The 26290-nt window shown below is 35.5% G+C and overlaps 1 protein-coding gene across 12 annotated transcripts in view; it reads left to right on the top strand.

The window, feature by feature from the left end:
- Window positions 1-26290, top strand: part of LOC145286342 (microtubule-actin cross-linking factor 1, isoforms 6/7-like) — a 770369-nt gene that overhangs the window by 402976 nt on the left and 341103 nt on the right. For all 12 annotated transcript variants that reach the window (XM_080135266.1, XM_080135265.1, XM_080135270.1 and 9 more), the window contains exon 15: window positions 22870-23357. In XM_080135266.1, the coding sequence (XP_079991392.1) occupies window positions 22870-23357 (488 nt within the window). The remainder of the gene's footprint in view (window positions 1-22869; window positions 23358-26290) is intronic.

Below are 26290 nucleotides of genomic sequence, written 5' to 3' on the forward strand. Positions count from 1 at the left end.
TGTAGTTGTCGTCATATAAAAAAAACTTTGTAGTTGTCGTCATATAAAAAAAACTTTGTAGTTGTCGTCATATAAAAAAAACTTTGTAGTTGTCGTCATATAAAGACACAGGAAAATTGCGTAATAAATCCCTATGTCTATATATAATTTTGCTTATCTCTAAACTTTCATTTTTAAATTTATTCATAGTATCTTTCTTCATCCCAATTATTAACCTTAACATATTTAAATAAACTTAATTTATGTTCTCCATTTTTATGTATGTTATCTTGCTATGTAAAATAGATTTTTCTACTCTTTATCTACCAGATTAAGCAGAGTTATTTAGTTCGTCTTAAATTAATGCTACTAATGCATAAAAGATAAGACGTGCTTCGTATGCTGTCGTTTTGGTTAATGTAAGAACGGATTACATGTAAATGAAAGAAAATATGTAGCACGAATTGATATTTTAATTTTCATTATGTCGTAAAGATTCATGTCGATGTTTGCTTAGTAGAATTTATGGCTGTGTAATTTCAACGTTTGTGGATGTATATTTAGCTTATGGCGTTTGTCGTCTGAAATCTCGCTACTGTCTTCACTATTTAATTACGTCAGTGCTCTGGTGTCAGCTGGAAAAAACTCGTGGGGCAGCAATTTTTCTTTTAGCTAAATCCCGAGGACTCATGATGCGATTTCTAGAAATCGCGCGGGAAAATGTTATGATTGATCAATCAAGATTAATTCGACTTTTGTTTTTACCTACGATATAAAAATAGTTCAGAGTACATCACACTTCCGGTTTTAAAAATGCATGATGCTTTTCGGAAGATAAAGAAAGGGGAGAAAAGTATGGAGTGAAGCATATTTCCATGGCAGGTGCTCGTTTGAACTCCAATCTCTGGTCCCCCTCGCCTATCTTTCACGAAAAACACCCGTCTAGCTGAATCCACTGTGAAAAATTTCCCCCACTCTATATCTGTGCCTAAATCAAAACGCGGATTCCATGAACAAGGCTTCTTTCTTAGAACTGCACGCCTGTGGAACTCTGTTCCGTCTGCCTGCTTCCCACCGGGCTACAACTTGGATGTGTTCAAGTCCAACGTTAACAAATTCCTAATGAACCGCCCCCTTAAGTAAACACTTCATCAAATCTCCACACTAACGTAATGTACTTGCAATAACCCTTATCCCTGAGTGGCTTCCGGGCCTTGATAAGTGGTGATCACTGTGTAAAAAAAAAAAAAAAAAAAAAAAAAAAGACGAATAAAAAAACACAGAAGTTCATTTTCCCTCGCCTTATTAAACTACAAGTGGTTTCAAGCAGCATAAATGTGTGTTGAGAAAGTTTACGCCAATATTATTCAATTTCCCTACGGCATCTGTTTTATAATTTTTATGGAAATAATCGGAGCGATAACTTAAGTCTGTGTGCGCGTGTAAAGTGACATCTGGTGTTGTAATATATTTAACATAGGAATTGACCACTGCTTCATATAATTATATCTACTTACGTCACGGTGTAAGTTGGTACCAAAGTCATGAAACTATTCAAGTAATAAATGCAACTTTTGTCCACTCCTTATAATTACTTCAAGTGGAAGTCATTGTAATTAGACTATCCTAACTGGACATGAAAAGTGAAAACAAATATATAACAAAATCTAAGTTGTTGGAGTCATGCAGTACCAACCTATTCACCTATCCTGTTTTATGGAAATGCTTCAGACAAGGCGTAGAACTACTTGATGTAACATGCTAAGAAGAAATACTACTTTAAGATAAAAAAAAAAAACAGCCAATGGTAAAAGTAAGATGGAGAGATTCATACCAGAGAAAACAGCAATCCTTCCTCCTTTGTCAGACACATCGCTCATGCGAGAAGTAAAGGACAAAATAATGGAAACGCGAGATACAACGCTGCCGAAAATAAACTGGATTTTCCTTTACGTAAACATTCCTTTTCTCGGCATTGTTTATTAAATTCCTTCTTTTTTTTTTTCAATTAATAAAGGTTGTAAATAGTTAGTTGTGATAACTTATCCAGAATGGAGACATAATGCAGGTGTTGTGACTTAATTTTTTTTTTCATCAATCCTAAAGATGATGGAAGCAGACACTCTAATAAAACAATGCAAATATAACATGTATGACACATACATGGATATATCGGAGCAGATTACAACGGTTGTCCCTAACACATATCAATGGACGGATTGATAGCTATGTACTAATAACCGATAATTTTGTTTGGTTATCCAGCTCTCCTTAAAAATATTCCAGTCTAATACTAAACCAACCGCGACAATGACATTTTTATTCTCTCAACGTCAGGTTCTTATATTTTTCATTCTTTCCTTTTCAAAATGTTTTTCTCTTCATTCTTTCTTCTGCTGGTTTCTTCTCAACACATTATTTCGGATTTAATTACGCAACGCATTTATACTTCTCTGGCTTTGCTTCATTTAAATTTATATTTTTCTATGCTGTATTGCTGTCCATTGTCACTGCTCGTTGAGTATTTTTAGACAAAACTAGTAAGGTAATGTATACTTTCAAACTTTGTCAACCAGTCAAGGAGAAGGAAACGCCGAAATAACACTAGCCTTTCTCTGTTTATCCCAGCAATGCTTCATGTTGTGGAAGAGCTTTCTTTACTGCTAAGCATAAGCATATATAAGTCAAAATGCGTTTAGTTATTGTGCATCTTTGCTCCAACGAAATACTCCTGTACAGCAACGAGTCATGAACAACCTACGCCAGATCGGAGCGGTGACTCAACACTTTTCACGTGCGTAGTCTCCGCTGCATCCTTGGTATATTTTGGCGGAATACGGTATCCAATACTGATCCCATCTCATACAAGACTTCCCAGCATGTCCACCCTCCTCAGTGTAGACCATCCTTTGGGCCATGTCCACCGCATGGAAGATAAGCGCATTCAAAAAATAAAAATAAATAAATAAATAAAACTCTTGTATCGATAGCTGGCATCATTGATGCCAATGACTGAACTCCATATTTTGCAAACGAGTCAAATATGCAGCAAAAATGTCCAATATGATGCACAATTATCTCTGTTAATATGGTGCATCTGTCCAACTATGAGATGAACGAAAGAATTCGGTGCCCATGAAAAAACACCTTGCTGCACAACTCCCATTTAGGATGCCTCCTATAAAACTAACTTGTTTGGGGTTAATTAAACTGAAAAAGAAACGATCATTATTCGTACTCTTATTCCATGCAACTTGCGAAAAGTTCTTCGTGCTAAATGTTATGGTATACTACCCAATAGTTTGGCAGTCTATAAGTGTTCATTTTTAATAGTAGTAGTAGTAGTAGTAGTAGTAGTAACAGAAGTATTTAAAATTTTACTTATGCAACACCTCGTATTTTTATCATCTCTTCCTCATTGTTCACGATTATCTCAATCTGTTTGAATGCATGAAATTATTTGTGACGTCATCACTTATTCACAATTATCCTCATTTTTCTGTTTGATGCATAAAACGGTGACGTCATCCAGCATGCAAGCGAACAAACAAGATAAGATCTATAGTCTTCATAGTATATCGACACAATTAGGTTCTGTACTAAAGCCTTTTTTCTTAGCACTTTGTAAACACCAGGCAACTCATACTCCATGAGCGATGTTTCTGGCAAAGGGGAAAGAATTGCTGTCTTCAATCCATATAACATTTATTGTTGACTCGTTTTAACATTGAAATTTTTTGTTTGTTTTAGTTTGCCACAAATAGCTCCATGCGTTACCTATAGCGATTATCATACAAAAAATATAGGGAGGAAAGGATGTGTTTTTAAGCATCTTCATATGTTATCAAATAAGATCATATTAGTCATGATCACTTCGCTAAGATGATATCAACCTTAAACTTGTCAGCGAACGCCACAATCTTGAAACATTATCACTAAAAAAAAAGTTAAATTCTATGTTGCAACAAAACCTCGTCATCCATTTATGAGTAACATAGAAACATAAGTTTTCAGAAGTGTGTGGGGGGGGCAACAATATTATATATTTTTTTAATTATTTATAAATATAGTTTACACTATTCGATAGGAGATACTCTAAGGAAAGTTGCATGGACCAAAAATATGAGTAGAACATGGATCTTCGGTTTACTTTCGTTTCCCTTATTTCGTCATTTAGTCCTCGCATTCCATGAGTGATGTTTCCGACAGAGGGAAGAATTTTAGTTTTCTAGTCGGAATCTATCTCGCACTTACCGTTGGTAAATTTTTACCTTTAAGTAGTACTTGGGGGGGGGGGCTCTTATAAGTGACTTCATACCTTGTATAGCGATTGTTCATTAAAAGAATGCTAGCTATATGATTCAACGAGTAGTTATTACAGTACAATGTTTTTATATGGATAAACTTTATGAGCCAGGCTTGTTTATCTCCATGTAAAGTGGACGACGACATATTTTGTAAGATTGATAATAGTCGCGCATAGTGGATAACGTCACAAAATAATGTCACAAATTAAAGAGAAGAGAGACTCTATAAAGTGTTATCTATGCGCCCATTTCTTTATCTTTTCCCTTCTTGTATAGATACGTACGTTTTATACACTTTTTCTGTGTCATCGATACTATTATCCGCCATTACCATTAAATGTTCGCTCTTTTTGCCATTCATTTTTGCAAATAACAAACGGAACAACGAAAGTTTTAACACTATCCTATCATTTTAATGTTTATTTTAAGGACAACTAGCGGGTGTACGCGGCGTTGCCTGGGTGTGTAGGGGTGGTTTAGTAAGGAACCTCATGCGGTGGGAAGAGAGATATTAAAAAAAAAGTGATAGTTGTGGGGGGGATCAAAACAACAGTAGGCTGTTTGGGTGGAGAGATATGTTAAAAAAAAAAGTGGTAGACAGGCAGGCTCGAACCCGGAACGCGAAGGAGGAAGTAAAAAAATAAAAAAATGTAACGTCTTGGCCGATGCGTCCATGGCGCAAGCAGAAGTCCAGAGCATTTGAATTAAGTGTAGTCAATCCAACGGTGATGACTTGCGAAAATATCTACTAAAAAACGAACATTCCTTGGAAAAAAACTGCCCAGTTGAGGGTGAAGGAATGTTTTAGACCAATTTTTCGATACTTGTCATCGGAAAGATCGACCTTCAAAACAATACCGATCTCGTGAGGATCCGTCGCGTGTCGAAAGTTTTTAGCAGACATACAAACACACACATTTTGCTTTTTATATATTGGATAAACATACACATACACACGCATATGGTGCATACATTAAGTTTTTTTTTTTTTTTTTTTAACACAAAAATATCTTTTAGAGATGAAAAAATAAAAATGTTATACGAAGCGAAAGAATTTGTAGTTCAATGTTTGCTCACACACACACGCACACACACACACATATATATATATATATATATATATATATATATATATATATATATATATATATATATATATATAATGAAAGAGAGAGGGGGTGTCTGTTTGTGTGTGTGTGTGCTTGTATGTCTCGCCAAAACATTTGAAATCCAAAGCGAATGATTTCGATGCTGCTTAAAGGGCAGGGACTCTGACACATATGTGAAAATTAGAATAAAATATTTATTTTTCTACCTTGAAGACCGCAGAATCTGATTGGGGGGGGGGTCACGTAATATCGTCTCTCTCTAAACTATTTCAGCATCTGCACATGCGTGAATCGCTTCACCTCTCAGATACGTTAACTACATAAATTTACAATGTCATAACTGTTGCCGTGGTTTAATGGGTTACTACATTGACTGATAAATGTTTCTTTTTACGTTCGCACCCACTTTACGGTGAACGTTTCACTATCTATTTTATTTATTTGTTGATTTATTTTGAAAACGTTTATTTCGGTAAACTTTAGCCTTTAAACAGGGTTAAGATATTTTAAAATATTTCTGTACTATTTACTTGCCTCAAAACAAATCGATTTTTTTTTATCGGCGGTTGAAGAGGGTTGATTTTAAGACTAGATTACCATTAAATGAATGAATATTGCTTACGTAAATCACGAGTAGTAGTAGTTGTTGTTTTTGTTTGTTTGTCTGTTTTGGGGGGTTTGGGGGGTTGTTTGTTTTTGTTTTTTTTTTTGTTTTTTGTTTGTTTGTTTTTTAACTTTTTATCGCTTACATGCCCCTGTTCTGAATTCGTAGCAGTGGACCGACACAAATTAAAACAAGTCACTTAGCACGTGTAGTCAAACAAACACCACATACATCATTTTCTACTCGAAACTATCTTCATCAAAACCGAACAACCGCAATTGATAACATAACGTTTGAAACCAGTAGTAACGTTATAAAATGCTTGACGTAATACAATTCTGTGACACTAATTTTTGTATTGTGGAATTTAAATGTTTAATGTATTTTCTGGAAGAGTATGAAAACGTACTTTTGAAGTCTTATTGACTTCAGGTGCCCGTTTCTATTTGAAATTTTCTTTTCTCCAGTACTTGTTTCATTTACTTTTTCACCTTTTTTACAAAGGCGTCACCATTTATCAAGGTTCGGAGGCCACTCGAGGATAAGAGTTAATGAGTGTACAGTATTCAATGGGAAAATGTAGCAATTATTAGTTGTAGTGAAAATTTGGTAAATTGGATTACTTAAGGGGATAATTCCTCAAGAATTTGTTCACATTGGACTTGAAGACGACCATATTGTAGTAAGTTGGAAAGCAGAAAAACGGAACAGAGTTTCACAAGCGTGCAGTTCTAAGAAAGAACCTTTGTTCATGGTATCAACATTTAGGTTTAGGCACAGATGAAGAATGGGGGAAATTATTGATAGTGGTTTCAGTTAGACAAGTGTTTTTCGTGAAAGTCAGGACATGAGGGTCCATAGATTGGAGCTCAGACGAGCACTTGCCATGAAAATAACAATAAAGAAGAGACAGGCTCGCAACGTCTCTTTTATGGGAAAGTGGTTGCAGCAAAGAGAAAAGGATATCCCCCACTAGGCTACGAAGTTTTTTTGAACTCTGCCAATGCAGGATAAGCTGCTTCTAGCAGATGTGGCAACAGTATTCCATCCTTGGACGTACTTGGCTCTTATACAGGTAGAGAATTGTATCAGCAGTGAGATATCTACTAGAGAGGTAGAACGATCCACCATTTTTCCATCGACCTTGGCAACGGATTTGATGTAGGTGTTCTATTTAAGATCAGGAGTAAAGGTCAGACCCAGAAACTTGTCAAAACATGGAGCTTCCCCAAAGCAAGAAACATTTATTTTAATTGAGGCCAAACAGGGATCAGAGCATTGATGATGTAAGGATAGAAGCTTTGTTTTAGATGCATTAAAATTAACCAGCCACCTCTTTCCCCATTGCATCACGTGATCAAGATCAGAGGGGAGAGAATCAGAGAGAACTTGGTCATTTAAGGCCTTTGAAGTGTTGCCATAGATGGTAGTGTCGTCAGTATAACTGTATACAAAAGATCTTAGGATGTGATTTGGGAGATCACTGATGTAGATCAGGAAGAGAATTGGGCCCAGAATGAACCCCTGAGGGACTCCAGCATTAATTTGATGAAGAACATCTTATTTTAACACAACAAAGAATTATGAGAAAAATCTAAAAAATGAAAATATAATTAAGTGGAGAATTGTTATTTTTAACAATTCTCCACTTAAATGAAATTGCTACACACACGCACTATATATATATATATATATATATATATATATATATATATATAGAAACTACTTCGTTTAGTCACATAAGCCTGAAGAATCCTAGCATGGATGAAACGCAGAATATTCTGTGTAGCTTAATTGCCATATATATTTTATAACTTACTACCTAGCTCTAGATACGTATTGAGCACTGAAGTAAATACTTAAAGTTTACGCATAAATTTATACTTTCGTATATTAATTTTTTTTTTTTTTTTTTTTTTTTTTTACAAAGGCATCACCACATTATCAAGGCCCAGAGGCCACTCAAGGATAAGGGTTAAAGAGTGTACAGTAGAAATTGGTCAATATAGTAATCATTAGTAATGAAAATTTGGTAAATTTAATAACTTATATGGAACGGCTCATCAAGAACTTATTTACTTTAGACTTGAACACAACCATATTGTAGTCAGCCGGAAAGCAGGAAAACGGAAGACAATTCCACAGGCGTGCAGTTCTAAGAAAGAAGCTTTGTTCATGGAATCTACGTTTAGGTTTAGCCACAGATAAAGAGTGGGGGAAATTATTGATAGTGTTTACAGCTAGACGAGTGTTTCTTGTGAAAGTTTGGCGAGGGGGGACCAAAGATTGAAGCTCAGTTGAACACTTTCCATGAAAATAACGATACATCAGAGACAAACTCGCAACATCTCTTCTGTGAGATAGAGGTTGCAAGGAGGAGAAAAGGACATCTCCTACGAGGCTACGAAGTCTATTTTGAACTCTATCAAGGCAGGACAAGTCCTTTCTAGCAGCTCCTGCCCAGATGTGGCAACAGTATTCCATCCTTGGACGTACCTGGCTCTTATATAGGTAGAGAATAGCATCAGCAGTGAGATATCTACTGGATCGATAGAAAGATCCCACCATTTTTCCAGCGGCCTTGGCAACAGATTTGATATACGTGTTCCATTTAAGATCAGGAGTAATGGTCAAGCCCAGAAGCTTGTCAAAACTTGAGGCCTCCTGAAGACGAGAGCCATTCATTTCAATTGATGACAAATGTGGATTAGAATGTTGATGATGTAAAGAGAGAAGCTTGGTTTTAGATGCATTAAAAGTAACCAGCCACTCCTTTCCCCATTGTACTACGTGCTCAAGATCAGAGGAGAGAGAATTGGAGAGAACTTGCTCGTTTACTGTCTTAGATGTGGTACCATAAATGGTAGTGTCGTCAGCATAAATGTCTACAAATGATGTAAGGATATGATTTGGAAGATCATTAATGTAGATCAGGAAAAGAGTTGGGCCCAGGATGGATCCCTGAGGGACACCGGCATTAATACTGTGAGCTTCTGATTTTTGCCCCTCAACTACTACTCTTATGAACCTATCAGAAAGAAATGATTTAATAATTGAGAAGACTTTTCCAGCTATACCATAGCTAGCGATCTTATGAAGTAAACCTTTATGCCATACCCTATCAAAGGCTTTAGATATGTCAAGAGCAATTGCTCTAGAAAGATTGCCACCGTCGAGAGATTTGCTAATCCTATGCGATATAACTGTAATGACATCTGCTGTAGATCTAGCAGAACGGAAACCATATTGAGTGTCACTAAGAAGGTTATTTTTGTTGAGATGTTTGATTACTTCTGTATTTAACACAGATTCTAGCAACTTACTCATGACGCACAGGAGACTTATTGGCCTGTACTGAGAGGGGGATGAGCGATCACCTGAATTCTTAAATACAGGGCATACTGATGAGGTTTTCCAGGGAGATGGGAAACTATTCTCCTTAAGACACCGTTTAAACAGTTTTGTAAGTATGGGCGCTAATTCAGGTTGAAGTTTTTTGAGTACTATAATTGGAATACCATCAGGGCCAGTTGCTTTACTCGAATCAAGGTTTTTGATTAGCTTCGCAACATCACGTACAGATATATTTATGTGACTAAACGAAGTAGTTATATATATATATATATATATATATATATATATATACAGGGTGACCCAAAAAACGGGCCCCAACTCTAATTAGGTCCTGTTTCTTAGTGTTTTGTCCGAATGAAATGAAACTTTGGTCATAACTAGTTTATTATATTAAAAACATCACATCAAAACACTAGGGTCTTTGGCCGTTTTTTCCCCGTTCTTCAGCATATGTTCCAGATTGCCTCCATTTAGCTTTTGTTTTGTTTTTTGTTTGTTTTTTTTGGGGGGGGGGTCACCCTGTATGCATGTATGTGTGTGTGTATATATATATATACATATATATATATATAAGAAATCTAGTCTCTAAATTAAAATTTACAAGAAATTTTATGGTTCCACAGAATACTCCAAAGAAAACTTTATTAAGAAATCTTTAATCCATGGAGTTTCAAAGAATGCTATTTTTCTCTTCAGAGAAAAGAAAGATATTAGCAAATTACTAGTACAGTTGAGCTAAGAATTTCCTGGTTATGGCGTTAGATGAAACAGCATTTTATGATAGTTATAAAATGCAAATACACTTCCTACAGTTTTATTTTATAGCTCTGACCGAAACATGTTTGCAAATATGTAGCTAAATGATATTAGTATAAATATTTTATTATATATTATTAGTTTTGTAATAAGTAGGGTACACTGAACTCGAGCTTTGGTAGAACAGTTAGTCTAGAAGTACAAAGTTGGAAATAACACCTGAAACCAAGTAGGTTTCTCACACAGTGTGCATGGTAATCCTGGCCGGTTAATGCTTACTAGGTTGAGAACGTAGATGATGTTCTCCACAACACATGACCCGTGTGAAATCATTTGTTGATTTGAAATTGTTAAATATTAGAACTTTAACATAATGGAAGATATGACTCATTTGCATATTGTTGCTCATCTTCATTTAAAATAAAAAAAAAATGAAAAAAGATTTCGGTTCTTATAGAAAGTTGAGTGGTACATGCAAAACTATTGCTGTGTGGATTACTTTTTTTTTTTTCCAATGTGACAGGAGATAAATATGAAATCATAAGGGAGATAACCTCCTCTCTTTTTTTTTTATACATAAATGTTTTTACTTTTAGTTAAGAATGCGTCGATGGTTATCTTTGATTTCATACGCATCACTCGTGTCACCTTAAAAAAACTTAATCGAAAAATCTAACATGGATTCCGTAAAAGCAATTTATGACTCTTTCCCGTGTAACTGTCAACTTGCTATGATTAAATTATTTAATGTTATCTCTTTTCTGTTTTTGTCTTGTTTAGTGTTTTTTTTTTTTTGTTTTTTTTTGGGTTTTTTTTTTAATAAAACATGACTAAGTTAAAAATAAAAAGGGTTGTTTGAGACTAACACTTGACCTATTTTATATATTATTATTCCATACACACTTATCTAAGGGGGTTTAACAACATGTATGAGCACGTGTGAAAATAGTAGCAACCAAAGGATAGACGCCTAGCGAAAATACTAGTAGCAGCTGCCGTTAAAGCACATATGCAAATTAGCGCAAGTTTGCAAAACAAAAGGAACCAAAGGGGCAGCTCATAGTCAAAACGAGAAGCAAAGTGTATTCTGGGCACGATGGATGTGTGAAGGTCAAGCACAAAAAGTGCTGGCTGTCACCCACATTGTATAGCGGTGACAGACTTTCAAGAAAATCACATGTATGTGCAAAGAGACTTTGGAAAAATCATGAAATGTTTTGGAAGAACCGCAATTAAATGCATTTCATTTGCACTTTCAAAAAATGCGTAGTCTGATTTATTTATTTTGATTTATGAACTGTAACGAACACGGTTTAAAAGTAACGGCCATGTTACCGGTTGATTGAATTATGTACTCGCCATCCTTGAATGCATTTTGTCTCTTTGTTCAAAGGCTTGTTAGGACAACCTGACGCAAGAATAATTCACTTTACAAGTAATCCATGACTAATTCTTCAAAATATTCAAATCTCAGGTAAAATCACCTTGGCACATCTATAAACAAGCTCATGTGAGGAATGGTACACTTCTCCTAGTGAGGTTACCTGAAGTAACATTTAACTATTGTTAGGTACAAGATCAATTTATAACAGAAAAAATTCAGCTCCCTGAAAGAGTGGCAGTTTAGGTTCAGACAAAAGTTTAAATTATTTTATAATCAAACAAAACAAGTACTACACTTTGAGATTCTTTTGATTAGTAGCTACTCCATTCGTACATATTTGAATCTAGAAAAGAGAAAATACCATTTCACAAGTTTTTTGTCGTAGTTTAACATTGTGATGTCTCTAGGTGCGTTAGTAGATAAGTACGAAGGACATTTGAAAAGGCATAATCACGTTGACACACTGGTTCCAGTCAGATTACCGAAGTTAAGCAACGTTGAGCCTGGTCATTACTAAAATGGGTGACCAATTTGGGAAGTCCAGGTGTTGTATGTAGGAGGACGTCGACACCTCCCTGCAAAAAGTGTCAAAAACCTAACGTCATCATCTCCCCTAACGGGGATATACATGCGACTGAGGACCGCTTGTCAGTTTCATACTCCCATGAAAGTTACTCCTTCGGAGGAAGCCGATTAAACCCTGAATAGGGTTGGTGCTGACTGCACACACACATTCGAAAAGTAATGCCTCCTATTTTATTCTGTACAAATGAATCGGAGAGGATTGCCAATTGCATTGTTATGATGACTGAACTTATGCATTCATGGCCTGAAAATTTCATCTCTCTGTTACAGATATTCTCAGTGTGAGACTCTAGGAAAAGAACTCCTGTCATTAAAAGCAGAGATGCGTTATTGATTTCTCCACACAAAAAAAATTGAACCGCTCAACATTCACTGACGCCTGTTAATGGTTTACGGGGCCAATGCAGTTTATATGGCGGAGTTTGTCGATTTTAGAGTGGCGAGAGATGTGAGAGGCAAAACACAGCTGAGCCACCAACAGTGCATTTAGAAAAATGTAGAAAATAAATTCTGGAGCACAAAAGCTCGCTCGTTTTAATGGCATTACTCCAGTTTTCATTGTTATTCAACGTTTTAGTTTTTGAGTTTTAAAAGAATAGGCCTTTTTGGAACGACTCTTGTGTGTAGGTAGCAAAACTAATTTATTGAAAATATCATTTTTCCCAGTATTTTTCTACTGATGGAAAAACTGTTTGCTTGCACGCGACTGACGACTCCAGGGAGGTAACTCTGTCTACTGCTGATACTACAAATGACATATGAACATCATGGCCAGCTGAAGTATTATTTATCATTTTACGAGATCGAATGAATATTTTATTGGCTTAGTTCAATCCTCATGGATAATTGATATCCTTCTGTAAGCGTGCTTATGCGCGTAATCTATGGTGAAACAAAGATTGCACAATCTCCAACCGCACTTCTGATTCGGTATTGTTTGAGTCGAGTGGAGACACCGAGGACGATTTGAAAGAAGCACGGATAAGTAAAGAAATATTGGTATAATTTCGGAGGTTTGTTTGTCTCTAGTTGCTCCGCCAAGGCTTGCTAGTCTTGTCTACCCTTCAGTATTAAACATATTAACTATTTACAACAATCAAACCAGAATCGTGCTGGATAAATGGTGATCTATTTGTTTAATTTCTTTCGTAGGTTAGACATGAGGTTTGTTTTTTGTTTTGTTTTGTTTTTTGTTTTTTTTTGACCAGTGTGCAGTGCACCTGCACCAGTGCAAGTGCACTAAGTGAAGTGCATATTGGCCTACAAAATACCTGAGCAGCTCTGTCAGTATTCCCCATTATGGGTGTGGCAAATGAGTAGCAATAAGCCCGTTATCAGTCACAAGGTAAATTGGATCTTCTGTAGTAGATGTCTCCCTGGTTTTTACTTTCGCTTTTTTCGCTCCGAATTCGCTGAACGCACGCAAGCCGACATCAGTGGAGTGCCGTGGACTTGTTTTGTTTTTCTACTTAAACAATCATTCACTGTTTTTTTATGTTTAACATAGTTCAAACCGATATAAATTATTTCATAATAAAATTATTAAATTAAAACGAAAATCATTTTTACTTGATGGAAGTTTTTAAAAGTTTGGGGAGTTTATAATTGTTTTTTGTGTTTTTTTTTTTTTTGGTTTTTTTTGTTTTTTAAATAGTATTTTCAAGTTAAGTTTTTACGATATTTTTGTTAATTAAATTGTTAGGTAATTTACTAGAATAACTTTTTAAATTTAGTAATCAAGTAAAAAAAAAACTAGAATTTTTACTAAAATAAATAATTCAAAATAAATGATTTGTTTTAATTTGAATATTTTTATTGTGCAATGATTTATATCAGTTTAAAATAGGTTAATATACAAATTTAAAAAAACAAACAAACATAGTTTATGACTGTTTTAGTAGAAAAAAAATTGTCGAATTCTAAATAGGGGCACTTGAGTGAGAGAAGCGAAAGTAAAAACCAGGGAGACATCTGCTACAGGAGATCATGTAAATTCCTCAGTCCGACAACTGAAAATTTATCAGAACGGATACTATACTTTGCTTACAATTCGTATATTTATTCTATTGAAAAAAATTACTCTGTTTCCGCCTTGTAAAATGTTTGTTCGATTATAAGAAAAAAAAAAGTTATGCTTTATTTACTTATTATCGATTATTTTCAAGTGATAAAAAATAACTTCTGAAAAGAAAACAAAATTAATTTATGATTTTTTTTTAAATGTAAAAATAAAGTTATCTCCCTTGATTTTTTAAGCGTTTATTTTAGGCAAAATAAATCCGTTCACAAACATGTTTTCGGGTTTCGAAGCTGAATAAGAGGAAGATTTTACGTTAAACTTGCATAGCAAATTAAAATTAAACATCGAAATTTGTAAGGGAGTTACACTTTTATAGTCTGAAAATTTGGCGTTAATTCGATATAATAATTTGAACTTTTAAGTTTTTAAATTAAAGAAAAACCATTCGGGGCGGAGAATATTAAGTGGCATTTATTTATTTTATTTTTTCAGTTAGACGTCTGTACAAATGTAGCCTCGTTGTCATAATTTAAGCGACGGCACCTGAAAACTTTATCGGCACAAATGCGTGTTCTATGCATATTAAATGTTGTCGTCATCATTACGTTTTTAATCTAATTGAGTATTATTTCTAAATGTTTCCATTGAGAATGACGAAATGGCCTCGTAAAACTTCTACCCTTAAAAAAGAATATATAGATATATATTTTTTTTTCTTCACCTCTAATTCTACCCCTCCTCTTAAATTATAAATCTGTGTGGCATCCAAATTTATTTCACACACACACACACACACACACACACACACACACACACACACATCACATCACACATGACAGATAATGTCTTGTGAGCTGCGATGTTGTTTGGCTGTGGAAAAATATTTTATCACTATTTCGTCATCTAATTCTGGTCTAAAACACATTTAAATATCAGTTCATAACAACAAACATGACACTGGTCTGATCTCCATAATAGCATTGTCATATTAAACACTGCAGTGACTGCACCCTGAGTTTAATTCGATTCGTCATATTTAAATTGGAAAATTCATTTATAGTTTTAATCATAAATAAATTTACAAAATATGAAAAATCAAACTTAACCAAAAAATATTGCTAAACTAAACACTCTCTATATGTCATGCTTATAAAAATTCAATTTTTTACTGTCTGGCATTTTAAATTTAACAAAACTGACAATATCAATAAAAAAAAATGTAAATTAATTTATAATTGTTTTGTTTTCTAATATAATATGTTTACCGATTTAAGAAGAGTAATTTTTAATTGATTCGCCTGGCATTGCCCGGTTGTAAAATACGCTTAAATATGATATTTTGATTAATGCAGATTTTATGTTCATTATGTTATGTTGGACTCCATATATAGTAATGATTTAAAGTTTTTTAAAAAAGTATGACTCCTGCACCACCACCGAGAATTGAAAACAAAACGTTTAGCTTACGATTTACTTTTTCCTTTGACGTTAATGCCTGAGCTATGAAGACATGTTTGCTGCAAGGCTAAAAATTTAAACATGAACAAATATGTATTACGTTACGCATGCATGTTCGTAAAGCAGCAAAGTCCCACCCCTACACAGTAGAGATCCCTAGATGTAAGAAAGCCTTCTACTGGAATAGTTTCTTCCCAGAACTGCTTGACTTTGGAATTCCCTTCCATGTTCCTGGTTCCCCGACTGTACTGACATGCAGAAGTTCAAGTGTAATGTGAACACAGCTTGCTGTTCAACTCCCTGCATAGTATCCCTTCAACTTATGTCCCTCATAATAGCCTCCTACATCAAAGTGGCACTGTGCCTTGTTTGAGGTAAAAATGTAATAAAAAATAAATAAATAAAAGAAACGCATTGTAGACGACGAATTCAACAAAATAAGTTGGGTCATGACCGATGCTCTAAACCGTACCTTAAGACAAGTCGTTCAGTTCAAAAGTCAACATAACTGATCACGTAAATACAATCAGAATAATAGAAAGATTATTGCATGAAACCAATAAAACTGTTAGTGTAAATATATTATTTATCTCCTATCTATGAGGGTCCTGGATATGACCTTAAACTATATCCGATGGTGAGGCCCCAGTTTGCGGGCTCTGGGGAGTGTGGAGCCACCCTTTAATTGCCATTGCTCCCAGGTCCACTCTGACCCGAAGTGGTAGTACCTGTTAGGGTCCCAACTATGGGTTAAATAGAAACTGACTTGCAAAAAACAAATATATTCTATTAAAGATTTCTTCAAAATCACCGGATTCAGCATTAAATAACCTGAAAAGGGTTGATATGCCGTAAAACAAAAACAACCAACCTATCTATGAGGTTAGACACAAGATCCAGTTTAGAAAGTGTTTTTGTGGAACGAACTGGATTCGAGCTTAATATACCCAGGGTGTTAGTTCATGTCGTCAACTACTTAGTCACCATCAGTGTAGACTGGTGCTACCAGAGCAGGCTGTCTGAAGATATTAGCTTCCTGGTACAAAATGCACCTAACGTTGATGTATTTATTTTTTATTCTCTTTTGCAGAACTTGTTGTGTTCTACAAAAATAACAGCCCACCTTTTCCTACCTTTTCCGTCTCCTACTTTCTGACTGATTTTCTAACTTAAAATGTACCAAATATTAATACTATAACCTTTTTCCTTCTCCCATTGCAAAACTCATGTTTTGCAAGGCGGAGAAAATAAGCAGTAAAATCCACTACAAGACAACCAAATGCTACAAACCAGTATATGAAGATACAAAGAACTTGATAAATAAAAACCTTCCACAAAACGACTGGATGCAGCATGAATAACCCAAATGTACCATAGAAACAAAATGACGAAACCAAACACCACAAATAAATGCTTGAGGAACTTGAAACCTAAAAGCTTTACACAACGGCCCTGTCAGTGGGGCTCCAGGAATATACCGACTACCCCCTTGCAGAAGATAAAAGTACCTCAATGGGGCTACCTGTTGGCCAATGGTGGTGACCAGTAATACTCTAGAACAGGATTCTTGTGCCTGGACACCTCACAATCTGGATCCAAGTGGTTGTGAGTCTGCAACCCTCCACTTTGGTCTTTACTTTAGCTAGACAGACGGTAGAGGAGACCCAACCCAATCAATTGGCTAGTCATGACAAGCCCTGATAATAGTAAACCTTTACAAAAAACAATTGGAAATGTATCACACACATACCCCCCCCAAAAAAAAAAACCCACACACGCATGCTAATATTAGGTTATGGCCAGGGTCAATCAGATAGTGAAACCAGATGCTACCGACAACAAACCGCTTTATTATACCTTGCTGGGGCAAGGAAATAAGGAACTTGTCACAAGCATTTACACTCACCGTTTGAGTTTATCATCCTTGTATCCATGAGATGATTGGGCGAATTGGTTTTCCCCCAACCATCTCCCACTATAGGCCTCTGACGAGGGTGGGGAGCAAGGATGATGAATCAACATAAAAATTCATATGGTTTCAAAAAAAAAAAAAAGACCTCATCCTGAATCTAACACAGACAGTGATGAAGAAGAAAACACAAACTTTTGTACCAACTTTCCAAGATTCTACGTCATAGAATCAATGGGAGAAAAAACAATGTCCAGACTGTCTCCTTTCCTGATAGAAAAGGTACTATTCAACTCCATTAAACAAAAAAAAATATTTTTTTTTAAATTAAAAAAAAAAAATTTTTTAAAAAGAACTCAAGATGGCAATCTATTGATCAAAATAGACCAGACAGCATAAAAAAAAACGTGGTGGCACAAGTGTTGTTCGATGCTATAGAAAATTGTCATGAATGGTCAGGGAGGTTAGAACGACTAAGTAAGAAAAGCACCCTCTCGACCTCCACTGGAAGGGCACCGAGAATATTGGAATTCTAGGTAAACTTATTACTATTCAAATTCTTGGAAAAAGGGCTATTATAAGCGATAAACCAATAGTAAACGGATGTTGCGATAATACAAAAGATTTACAAATTATTGAAAGTGAACTATACTGGCACTCTCGGAAGACGTGTTTGTACTAATGCAGAATACAGACCGTGCTGAGATAATAACGTTATTTAGAAACCCATTATTTAAATGCGACGTGGAGGGCTTTTATTTAAAAGTTGTTTAAATTATCATGTAAAAATATTTTATTTTTAAAAAGTTGTTTAAATTATTTATCATTCTAAAAAATTAATTTAAAATAAAAATTGTTTAAAAGTTTAAATCATTTTTTTTATTTTTATTATTATTTTTTTATTTTTATTATTATTTTTTTTTTTTTTTTACATAAGTAAAAATAAGTTGTTTAAATTGTCATGTTCCGACTAGTAAGCTTTGCCTCGGTTCATTCCGTTTCACTCGAACTTGGATTTTGATCGCAAGGTAAAGACTGCTTCATGCTCTACGAAATTGCTGATGACTTCCATCTTGATTCTTACACGATTAAAATCATTTTAATAGTGCATTTCTCTAGTTTATATGGGTAAAATAAATTAAACTTTCACTCGAAATGATTCCTCATGTAATAATATAAGAAACATTTTGGATGGCTTATTTTTCTCAGATCACCCGCAAACCTTATTTAGTGATATTACCCAAAAGATACTGTATAAATTGAATCTTAAAAAATAGCAATGACCTTATTTTGCATAAGTATAGACTTGTCACTATTGACTCTGCGGAACTCCGTCTGATTTTACCAGTGGACAATCACTAGACACAACTCGTTTCACCTTTTGGCCAAGATCACAGTGTAGTATCTGTTCTGATGCTACACTTCACCTTTTCTGTTCTCGGTCAGTGGAGGAAAATCCTTCACGACTGAGGCAATTTTTATTTTTGTTCCTATCAAGAGTACCCCGTTTTGGGAGCTGGATTTTCCCCACATTAAAAACCAACCTTGTGTCTAACTCTGCCCTCGTGGGGAGGCAAGTAAATAGAAACACTTAGTAAGAAAGAAAAATGTTTCCTCATATTTGTGTGAGAGGCTTGGTCGGTCGGTCGGTCTATCAGTCGGTATGTGATGCTTCCGATTGACATTACATTTTCATTATTAAACGCATTAATTGACTAGACACATGTTAAGAAAAAAAACGAAGTCTAATTTAAATTCTGAACTGACAAGGGGAGATGAGGGGGTAGGTGCACGAAGTGGGGCAGGTGATAAAAATGGCATCGTATGGATTTCCGCGTTTGTCTGGTTGGTCGTTAATACATACCGGGTATGCCTGCACCTATAAAGGTGAACGGGGGGCGATGAGAAGATGATAGGACGGGTTTAATAATAGCCTTTTTCTATTCTGGCGTGGACTGACTTTAAAATGAGGATACATTTATTTTCGTTTTTTCTTTTTAATTTTATTTGCGAGTGAGGTAGGGGTTGCTGTGACAGGCTATTACTTCACTACAGCTACTTGGGTAATTGGTTGTTTCGCTGATAGATTTAACCTCTTGATGACAATGTCCCCACGTGGGAACATGTGAAGAAACTTTTAAATGCGTATGAACAAATGAGTTTTGGGAATAAAAATAATACGCATCGCATTATCTTGGAAGATGTAACACAAGAATGGAAAAGTGTGATTGAAGAGCCAGCCTCGTACCTCGTGGAAGAGCACTCTAGCCTACAAAAAAATGCCTGAGTATACCCCGTCAGTATTTCCCGCTAAGGGCACTCCAAGTTATTAGCATAAAACTAACCCCTTCTGAAATAAAGAAGGTAAAACTTGAAAGAGTACACTCCCCCCCTAGAACTGCAAAGGACTGCAATCAACAATGAAAAGGCCATTTTTAGAAACGGCCTCGACTACATTGGCTTTAATGTCGAGGAAAAAAAATCAACGATTAAATTCATTTTTGTGTGACATGACAAATATTAGTTTCTTTTTTTTTTCATTCCACTTTGAAACGATTTTTGAAATTTTTTATTTGAAATCTTTTGTTTCATACTACTGGACCTCTTCTGTTGATGGAGGTTTACTCGCCATGAATCAACGAAAAACTGATTTCTTTCCCTTAGAGTTTGGCCATTTATGTCCAGCAACTCTCGCTACTTGACGTAGCTTATCTCGTCCTTCTCCATAAAACACGACACACTTCTTGTGTCTTCTACTGTTTTCCTGCAATGGCAGCAGAGAGAAGCTTTTAACCTTTTGCTTCTTTGAGGTGAAGTTGTTTGTAGAATTACTGCTACATTCGCCTGTCCCCCCCCCAGCTATATAAGCATCGGAAGAAGTGTTTATTGGTGTGATATTAAATGAACGTCACATCACTTCGAATATTCGTCAGGTTGGAGCCAAAGTTAACGTGTTTCGGGGCGCGGAATATTCAAATGTGCGTATCTTAGTATTCAAATTTTCTATGAAATAAAATTGGTTCCGGGTATCGATTACGTTTCCCACGCGATCGAACAAACTGGACATACAGAAAGTCGAAGCTTGACCAGACTTTAAATGCGTTAAACCCTCGTTTCCCGTATTTTGTTCTTTGATCCTCACAATCTAGGAGCAATGTTTCTGACAAAGAGGGAAGAATTCCTATTTCTGTATCGGAATCTATTCCTTATTGTGGTCAAATTTTGACGTTGAAGTACTACTTTGTTATCCCCTTGCATCAAGTGGATCCACGCCTTGTCTGGAGCGATTTCCATAAAAGAAATTTTGACTTCGATGGATGAACCAGCCAAGAATGTGTTAAACAATAGTATCACTTCAGCGATCACTGTTTAACACAATGGGGAACGAGGTTATAGCTAAAACCAACTAGCCTTGGCTGAATAGTCGAAATAAACCTGTTGATATCGAACCCAAAATCTTATCAATTGGAAACAACGAACGATTTGCATAAACGGCCGTAATGTAACTCGCTTGTCCCGGATGACTACCTACAATAATTTGTTTTCGAATAGTTACCGTCCCTTTACCAGCGCAGGTACAGGCCACAAGTTGGCAGCGTTATGAGCAGCAACAGTGAGCAATACCTTGTTCGTATCGGCTATATTAAATATATGCTACAGTTTCTGTTCATAAGTCCTCAAAGGCTCTTATCTTAATATTAGCTTATTTTATGAATATTGACATTTCTGTTTAAGTACATATTAACGATTTAGAATATCAACTGACTGAAATGCGCTTTAATCGTCGTATCCAGTTAAAAAGGTTACAAAACAAACCAAATAAAATTATTCGATTTAAAAAGATTTTAAAACTTCCAATCGTTTAATACATGAGGATTTGCGAAAAAATTTAAAATCAGTTTAAATAATTTTCTATTCTTTAGTCTTAAATATTTACACAACCATGTTCAATTATGAGGCCTCACGAAATAATCCATTTTTTTTTATCATAATATAAATCTCATCTGTCTGTTTAAATGTATGTGTGTATGTTTGCACGTCTGTCTAAAACTTTCGACAGAGGCGACGGGGTTTCACGAGATCGGTATCGTTCTGAAGCTTGATCCTTCGGACGAAAAATATCGAATAATTGGCTAAAAACATTAATTTCTTCACTGGACATTTTTCTACAAAGAGGAACCGCTTTTTCGTCGATATTTTTGAAAGTCATCCCCTTTTTTCGATTGACTAGCCTTAATTTAAACCTATGTCACTTTCGGTTTGGCGATGGGCGCAACAGCAAAAACGTCACTTTTTTTTCATGTTATTTTTCTCTTTCGCAGTACGGGTTCGAGTCTGATTGCCTACTACCACTGATTTGTTTTTTGCTCAACACACCATTCCAAACACCTGGGCAACGCCGGGTACCCAGGATAGTCTTAACTAAATCTTAAAATAGATTACTTTTTTACGAAGTGATTTTTGGTCGATTATTTTTGTAATTTATTTTTATTTATTTTCTTAAATAGGACTTTTTGAAATGTTGTTTACTTTTGAGGTATTGCATTTTTATTCCAATAAATATTCAATTAATAAACTAATTCAGTATGTAATTACGAAAGTTACGTTGACCCGAAAAATACATACACACGTATGTGAAGTTGTCTTATACTGTTATGAATATAGAGTAAATATCCATTTCAATGAACACCACATGAAGAAATAATTGATTGTTTTAAGAAATATTTTGGTTGGATTTTAAAACTCTCTTTTGTTTATTCTATTGCAATTTGAACTTTGTATTTTGCTCGAGTTTGGCACAAGGTCAGTTTAATGTAATATATCGATCGGCTTGCTATAATCAGAGTACTTATAAAATATTGCCTCAGCCATCACTCCAGTTAGCGCACCTTTGTTTGAAAGCAGTTGGCAGGGAAATATTGCTTTTATTTTTTACTAGCAGGGTTATCGGACATTGCTTGGAACCATAAAAAATAGAATGGGTTAGAAAGTGTGTGTGTAAGTAAAACATCCTTATATTAAAGTTTCTATCTTTCTGCACCCATCAATCTTTTCCCCTTCCCCAAATTCCCATATTTTTCTCCCGTTTCTTTCACTTCGTCCAACCCATTTCTCTCTCCCCCTCTCTCATATATCAAAAATACCGCACTTTTCCTATATAGAATAGATAACATTGAAAATTGTATAAAAATATTTTAAAAAACGGTCTTTCCTCGACGAAATTTGGACCAATTCAACTCCAAAAAACGAATATTTTCAAATGTTAGATATTTTTTCAGAGCAAGAATATACAAACTTTGTGGATGTTTGTTTTTGTAGTTTGTTTGTTTGTTTGTTTTTGTACTGGATATACAAACACACGTACAAAGGCAATTGCATTTTAAATAATGATTTTTTTTTCCAGAGCGAAACCAGTCGAGATCAACCAAGACACGAAAGAATCCTCGATGGTTCGAGTCGATGCAGAAATCTACATCTGCGAACGATTTTCACCAATAAACCTATTGGAGCAGAATGTGATCGATACCAAATTACAGACCGGCCAGTCTCTGACCAATGGTCACGCCTTCGACGGGGCAAACTCAGCGGCAGGCAAGGAGATAAAGAGTCGTGAAATGAAGTCGTTCGTCATTACAGCTGTTCTCGATCCGAACACGCAGAAGAAGCTGAGTTTGTTAAAGGCTTTCTCGAACGGCATCCTCGACCAAGTCCGTGGCACGTACAATAATCCAGAAACGAATAGCAGTATGTCAATCCCAGAAGCTATCAGCCGCGGATATGTCATCGTGGAATATAAAGATGAAGTTGATATGAATGGTTGTCTTGATCACAAACAGAATTGTATGGATGTCTCGAAAAGTCATATAGATTCCAGCTCGATTCCAGTTGGCGGTAAGTTCATAGCATTTCTTTATATAATCCCTTGATAGTATTCAGCTAAATTATGCCGAATTATCTTAGAAAATACTGTTGTAGAAGTGTTTAACGATGCTAACTGAAAACTAGGGTTTGCAAAGTTTTAGTCAAGTTCGCTCCACAGATTTGATGCCTGAAGATACTGGCTTCCTGGCCTAAAATGCACCAAATGTGTTTTTGCTTTCTCTTTGCAAAATAAAGAAGCGCTACCTACCCTTCCTTGATGGTTCAAATCTGGCTTTGAAACCTAGTAGGTGATGACCCTTTTCTCTTCCCTGCAACCTCTTTCCCACCGAAGATACGTTGCTAGACTGTGTCTGCTCTATCATTATTTTTATGCCTCGTCTGCGCTCCAATCTATGGTCCCCCCTTACTGTACTTTCACAAAAAAAACACTCGACTAACTATAACCATTATCAGCAATCTCTCCCACTCTCTATATGTACCTAAATCTAAATGCATATTTCATGAACAAAGCTTTTTTTCCTTGAACTGCTGGCCTGCTTCCCGGCCGACTACAATATGGTAGCCTTCAAGTTCAATATAAACAAATTCTTTTTAACAGCACACTTAAATAATCACATTCTACTCAATTTACACCATTAACAATTACTACACTACCACGCAACATTCATAAACCCTTATTTTCGAATGACCTTCGGGCCTTTATAAGTGGTGATCCCTTGTAAAATAAATGAATTGTTTTCCTCTACAAAACAACCGAACCAAACACTATGAAAAATATTTGAAAATATAAAGAACTTAAAGCATAAAAACATTTTTTTCAAAAATTACTAGATTCGGCATTAAATAACCCGAAAAACGGGTTGATATGCCTAAAAACAAAACCAATCGTTCCACAGAAACACTTACATCAAACCCCGATATGATCTTGTACTTAAGTTTCTGGAAGAGGGGATAAATAAAATAATTATGAAAATGCAGTATCTATTCATCTATAAATATAAAAGCGAAAATCTTTGTGTGTGCGTTTTCGTGTATGTTCAAGAAAGGCTTTTTTCCGAGAACCGATCGGCTGCCTCACAACTTAAAACTTTTTATATCGCGCCTAGATGATAATATCTACGAGTTAACAACCGAGGTCGCCTGTCTATTTAATTTGCCCGACTTTGAAAAGATAAATATTCAACAATTTTCGATCGCCGCATGTGCATTAAGCTTTTTCGTATAAAAAAGAAGCGAACAGACTCGCGGTAAATAAAACACAGTCTCGCATTCAAAGTTGACGTCATTGACTCGTTAAAAACTGGCACCTACCAAGTCGCACGTTCTTTTTTTTTTTTTTTTTTTTCACACTTTATTATTTTCCAACTGCGCGTCAAGGCTTCGTTTTTTTTTTTTTATTTTTTTTTTTAAAACAACCAACGATTTTTGTTTTCATTTACCCAAAAACACACACACACCTCCAAACACCCGGGCAACGCCGGGTAACTGCCGCTAATTTATAATATAAAACTCACCTGTCTGTTTAAAAGTAATATGTATGTTTGTATGTCTGCTTACAACTTTCGACAGAGGCGACAGATTTTCACGAGATCGGTATCGTTTAGAAGCTCGATCTTTCGAATGACAAATATCGAAAACTTGGCCAAGACCATTTATTCCTTCATCCTTAACTGGGCACTTTTCTACAAGGTGTCGCTTGCTTCGCCGATATTTTCGAAAGCCATCCCTTTTCGATTGACTAGCCGTAATTTAAACCTTCGCCACTTTCGGTTTGGCGATGGACGCAACAGCAAAGACGTCATGTTTTCTATTTCACGTTATTTTTCCTCCTTCACGGTATGGGTTCGAGCCTGCCTACTAACATTTTTGTTTTTGCTCAACACACACCTCCAAAAAAGGCACATCGGCTAGTTTAAAATAGATACTGAACATTTAAAACTGATGTTTTATATATATATTGTTTCCTATTAAGATTGTCTTTGTTGCTTGACTTTTATAAATATTATCTCCAAATATTTCAGTTTAAAAAAACGAGATAATATTGTTTCCCGTTAAAATATGGACTATAACAAATGAAATTTAGATCATTTAATAATTTCCCTTTAATAATGGCAGATAAAAAAACACTAAGTTCTACAATCAGGGTGTAGTATCTGTTCTAGTGCTGCACTTCACCTTTTATGTCTTCGATTAGTGCAGAAATCTTTCTAGACTGATGCAATTTTTATTTTGGTTCCTATCTACAGTGCCTCTTTTAGGGAGCTGGATTCTCTCCTCCAACCCCGAGTTTGTGTCTAACTCTGCCCTCGTGGGGAGGCAAGTAAATAGGAACACGAAATTCTGACTTGTTAAAACAAGAAACTTTGATTTTATATCAACTCGTATTCGAGTCTCAAAGAGAAACAGATTTGGTGCTAAGTTCATGACATTTCTCGCTATAATTACATGATATATTTCAGTTAACTTATCTCCAAATATTTTCTTAACAATACTGTTTCATAAGTGGTTAACGGCACGGACTGAAAACCTGGGTGTGCTAAGTTCGAATCCAGTTTGTTCCACAGCAACACTTTTCTCAACCCAATGTTGTGTCTAATCCTCCTGATAGACGATTGTTTAGCTTTCATACTTAACCCTGTACCGCCAAATTGTATTTTCAAGTTGCCTTTCAAAAACACAATATTTCTTACTCTTATGGTTTGTCAGCCCAGCTGGTCTTCAAACTACAGATCTATGCATGGTTCAACAAGTGAATGAAGAGTTTGTTTATGTTCGTGCGTCAGTCGCATGTTAACTTCTGTCACGTGTGGGTTTCTTGATTAAAAAAATGTTTTATTACATAAAACAATCTGGCGGTGAAGAGTTAAGACTTGGTTGAAATAAAATGATAGTCGTATATTTAAACATATCGAAATTCCTTCTCTAGTTTCCTTGTTTGAATT

This window comes from Euprymna scolopes, chromosome 10 (genome assembly GCF_053919585.1).
Source record: "Euprymna scolopes isolate OS-2025 chromosome 10, ASM5391958v1, whole genome shotgun sequence".
Lineage (NCBI taxonomy): Eukaryota > Metazoa > Mollusca > Cephalopoda > Sepiida > Sepiolidae > Euprymna > Euprymna scolopes.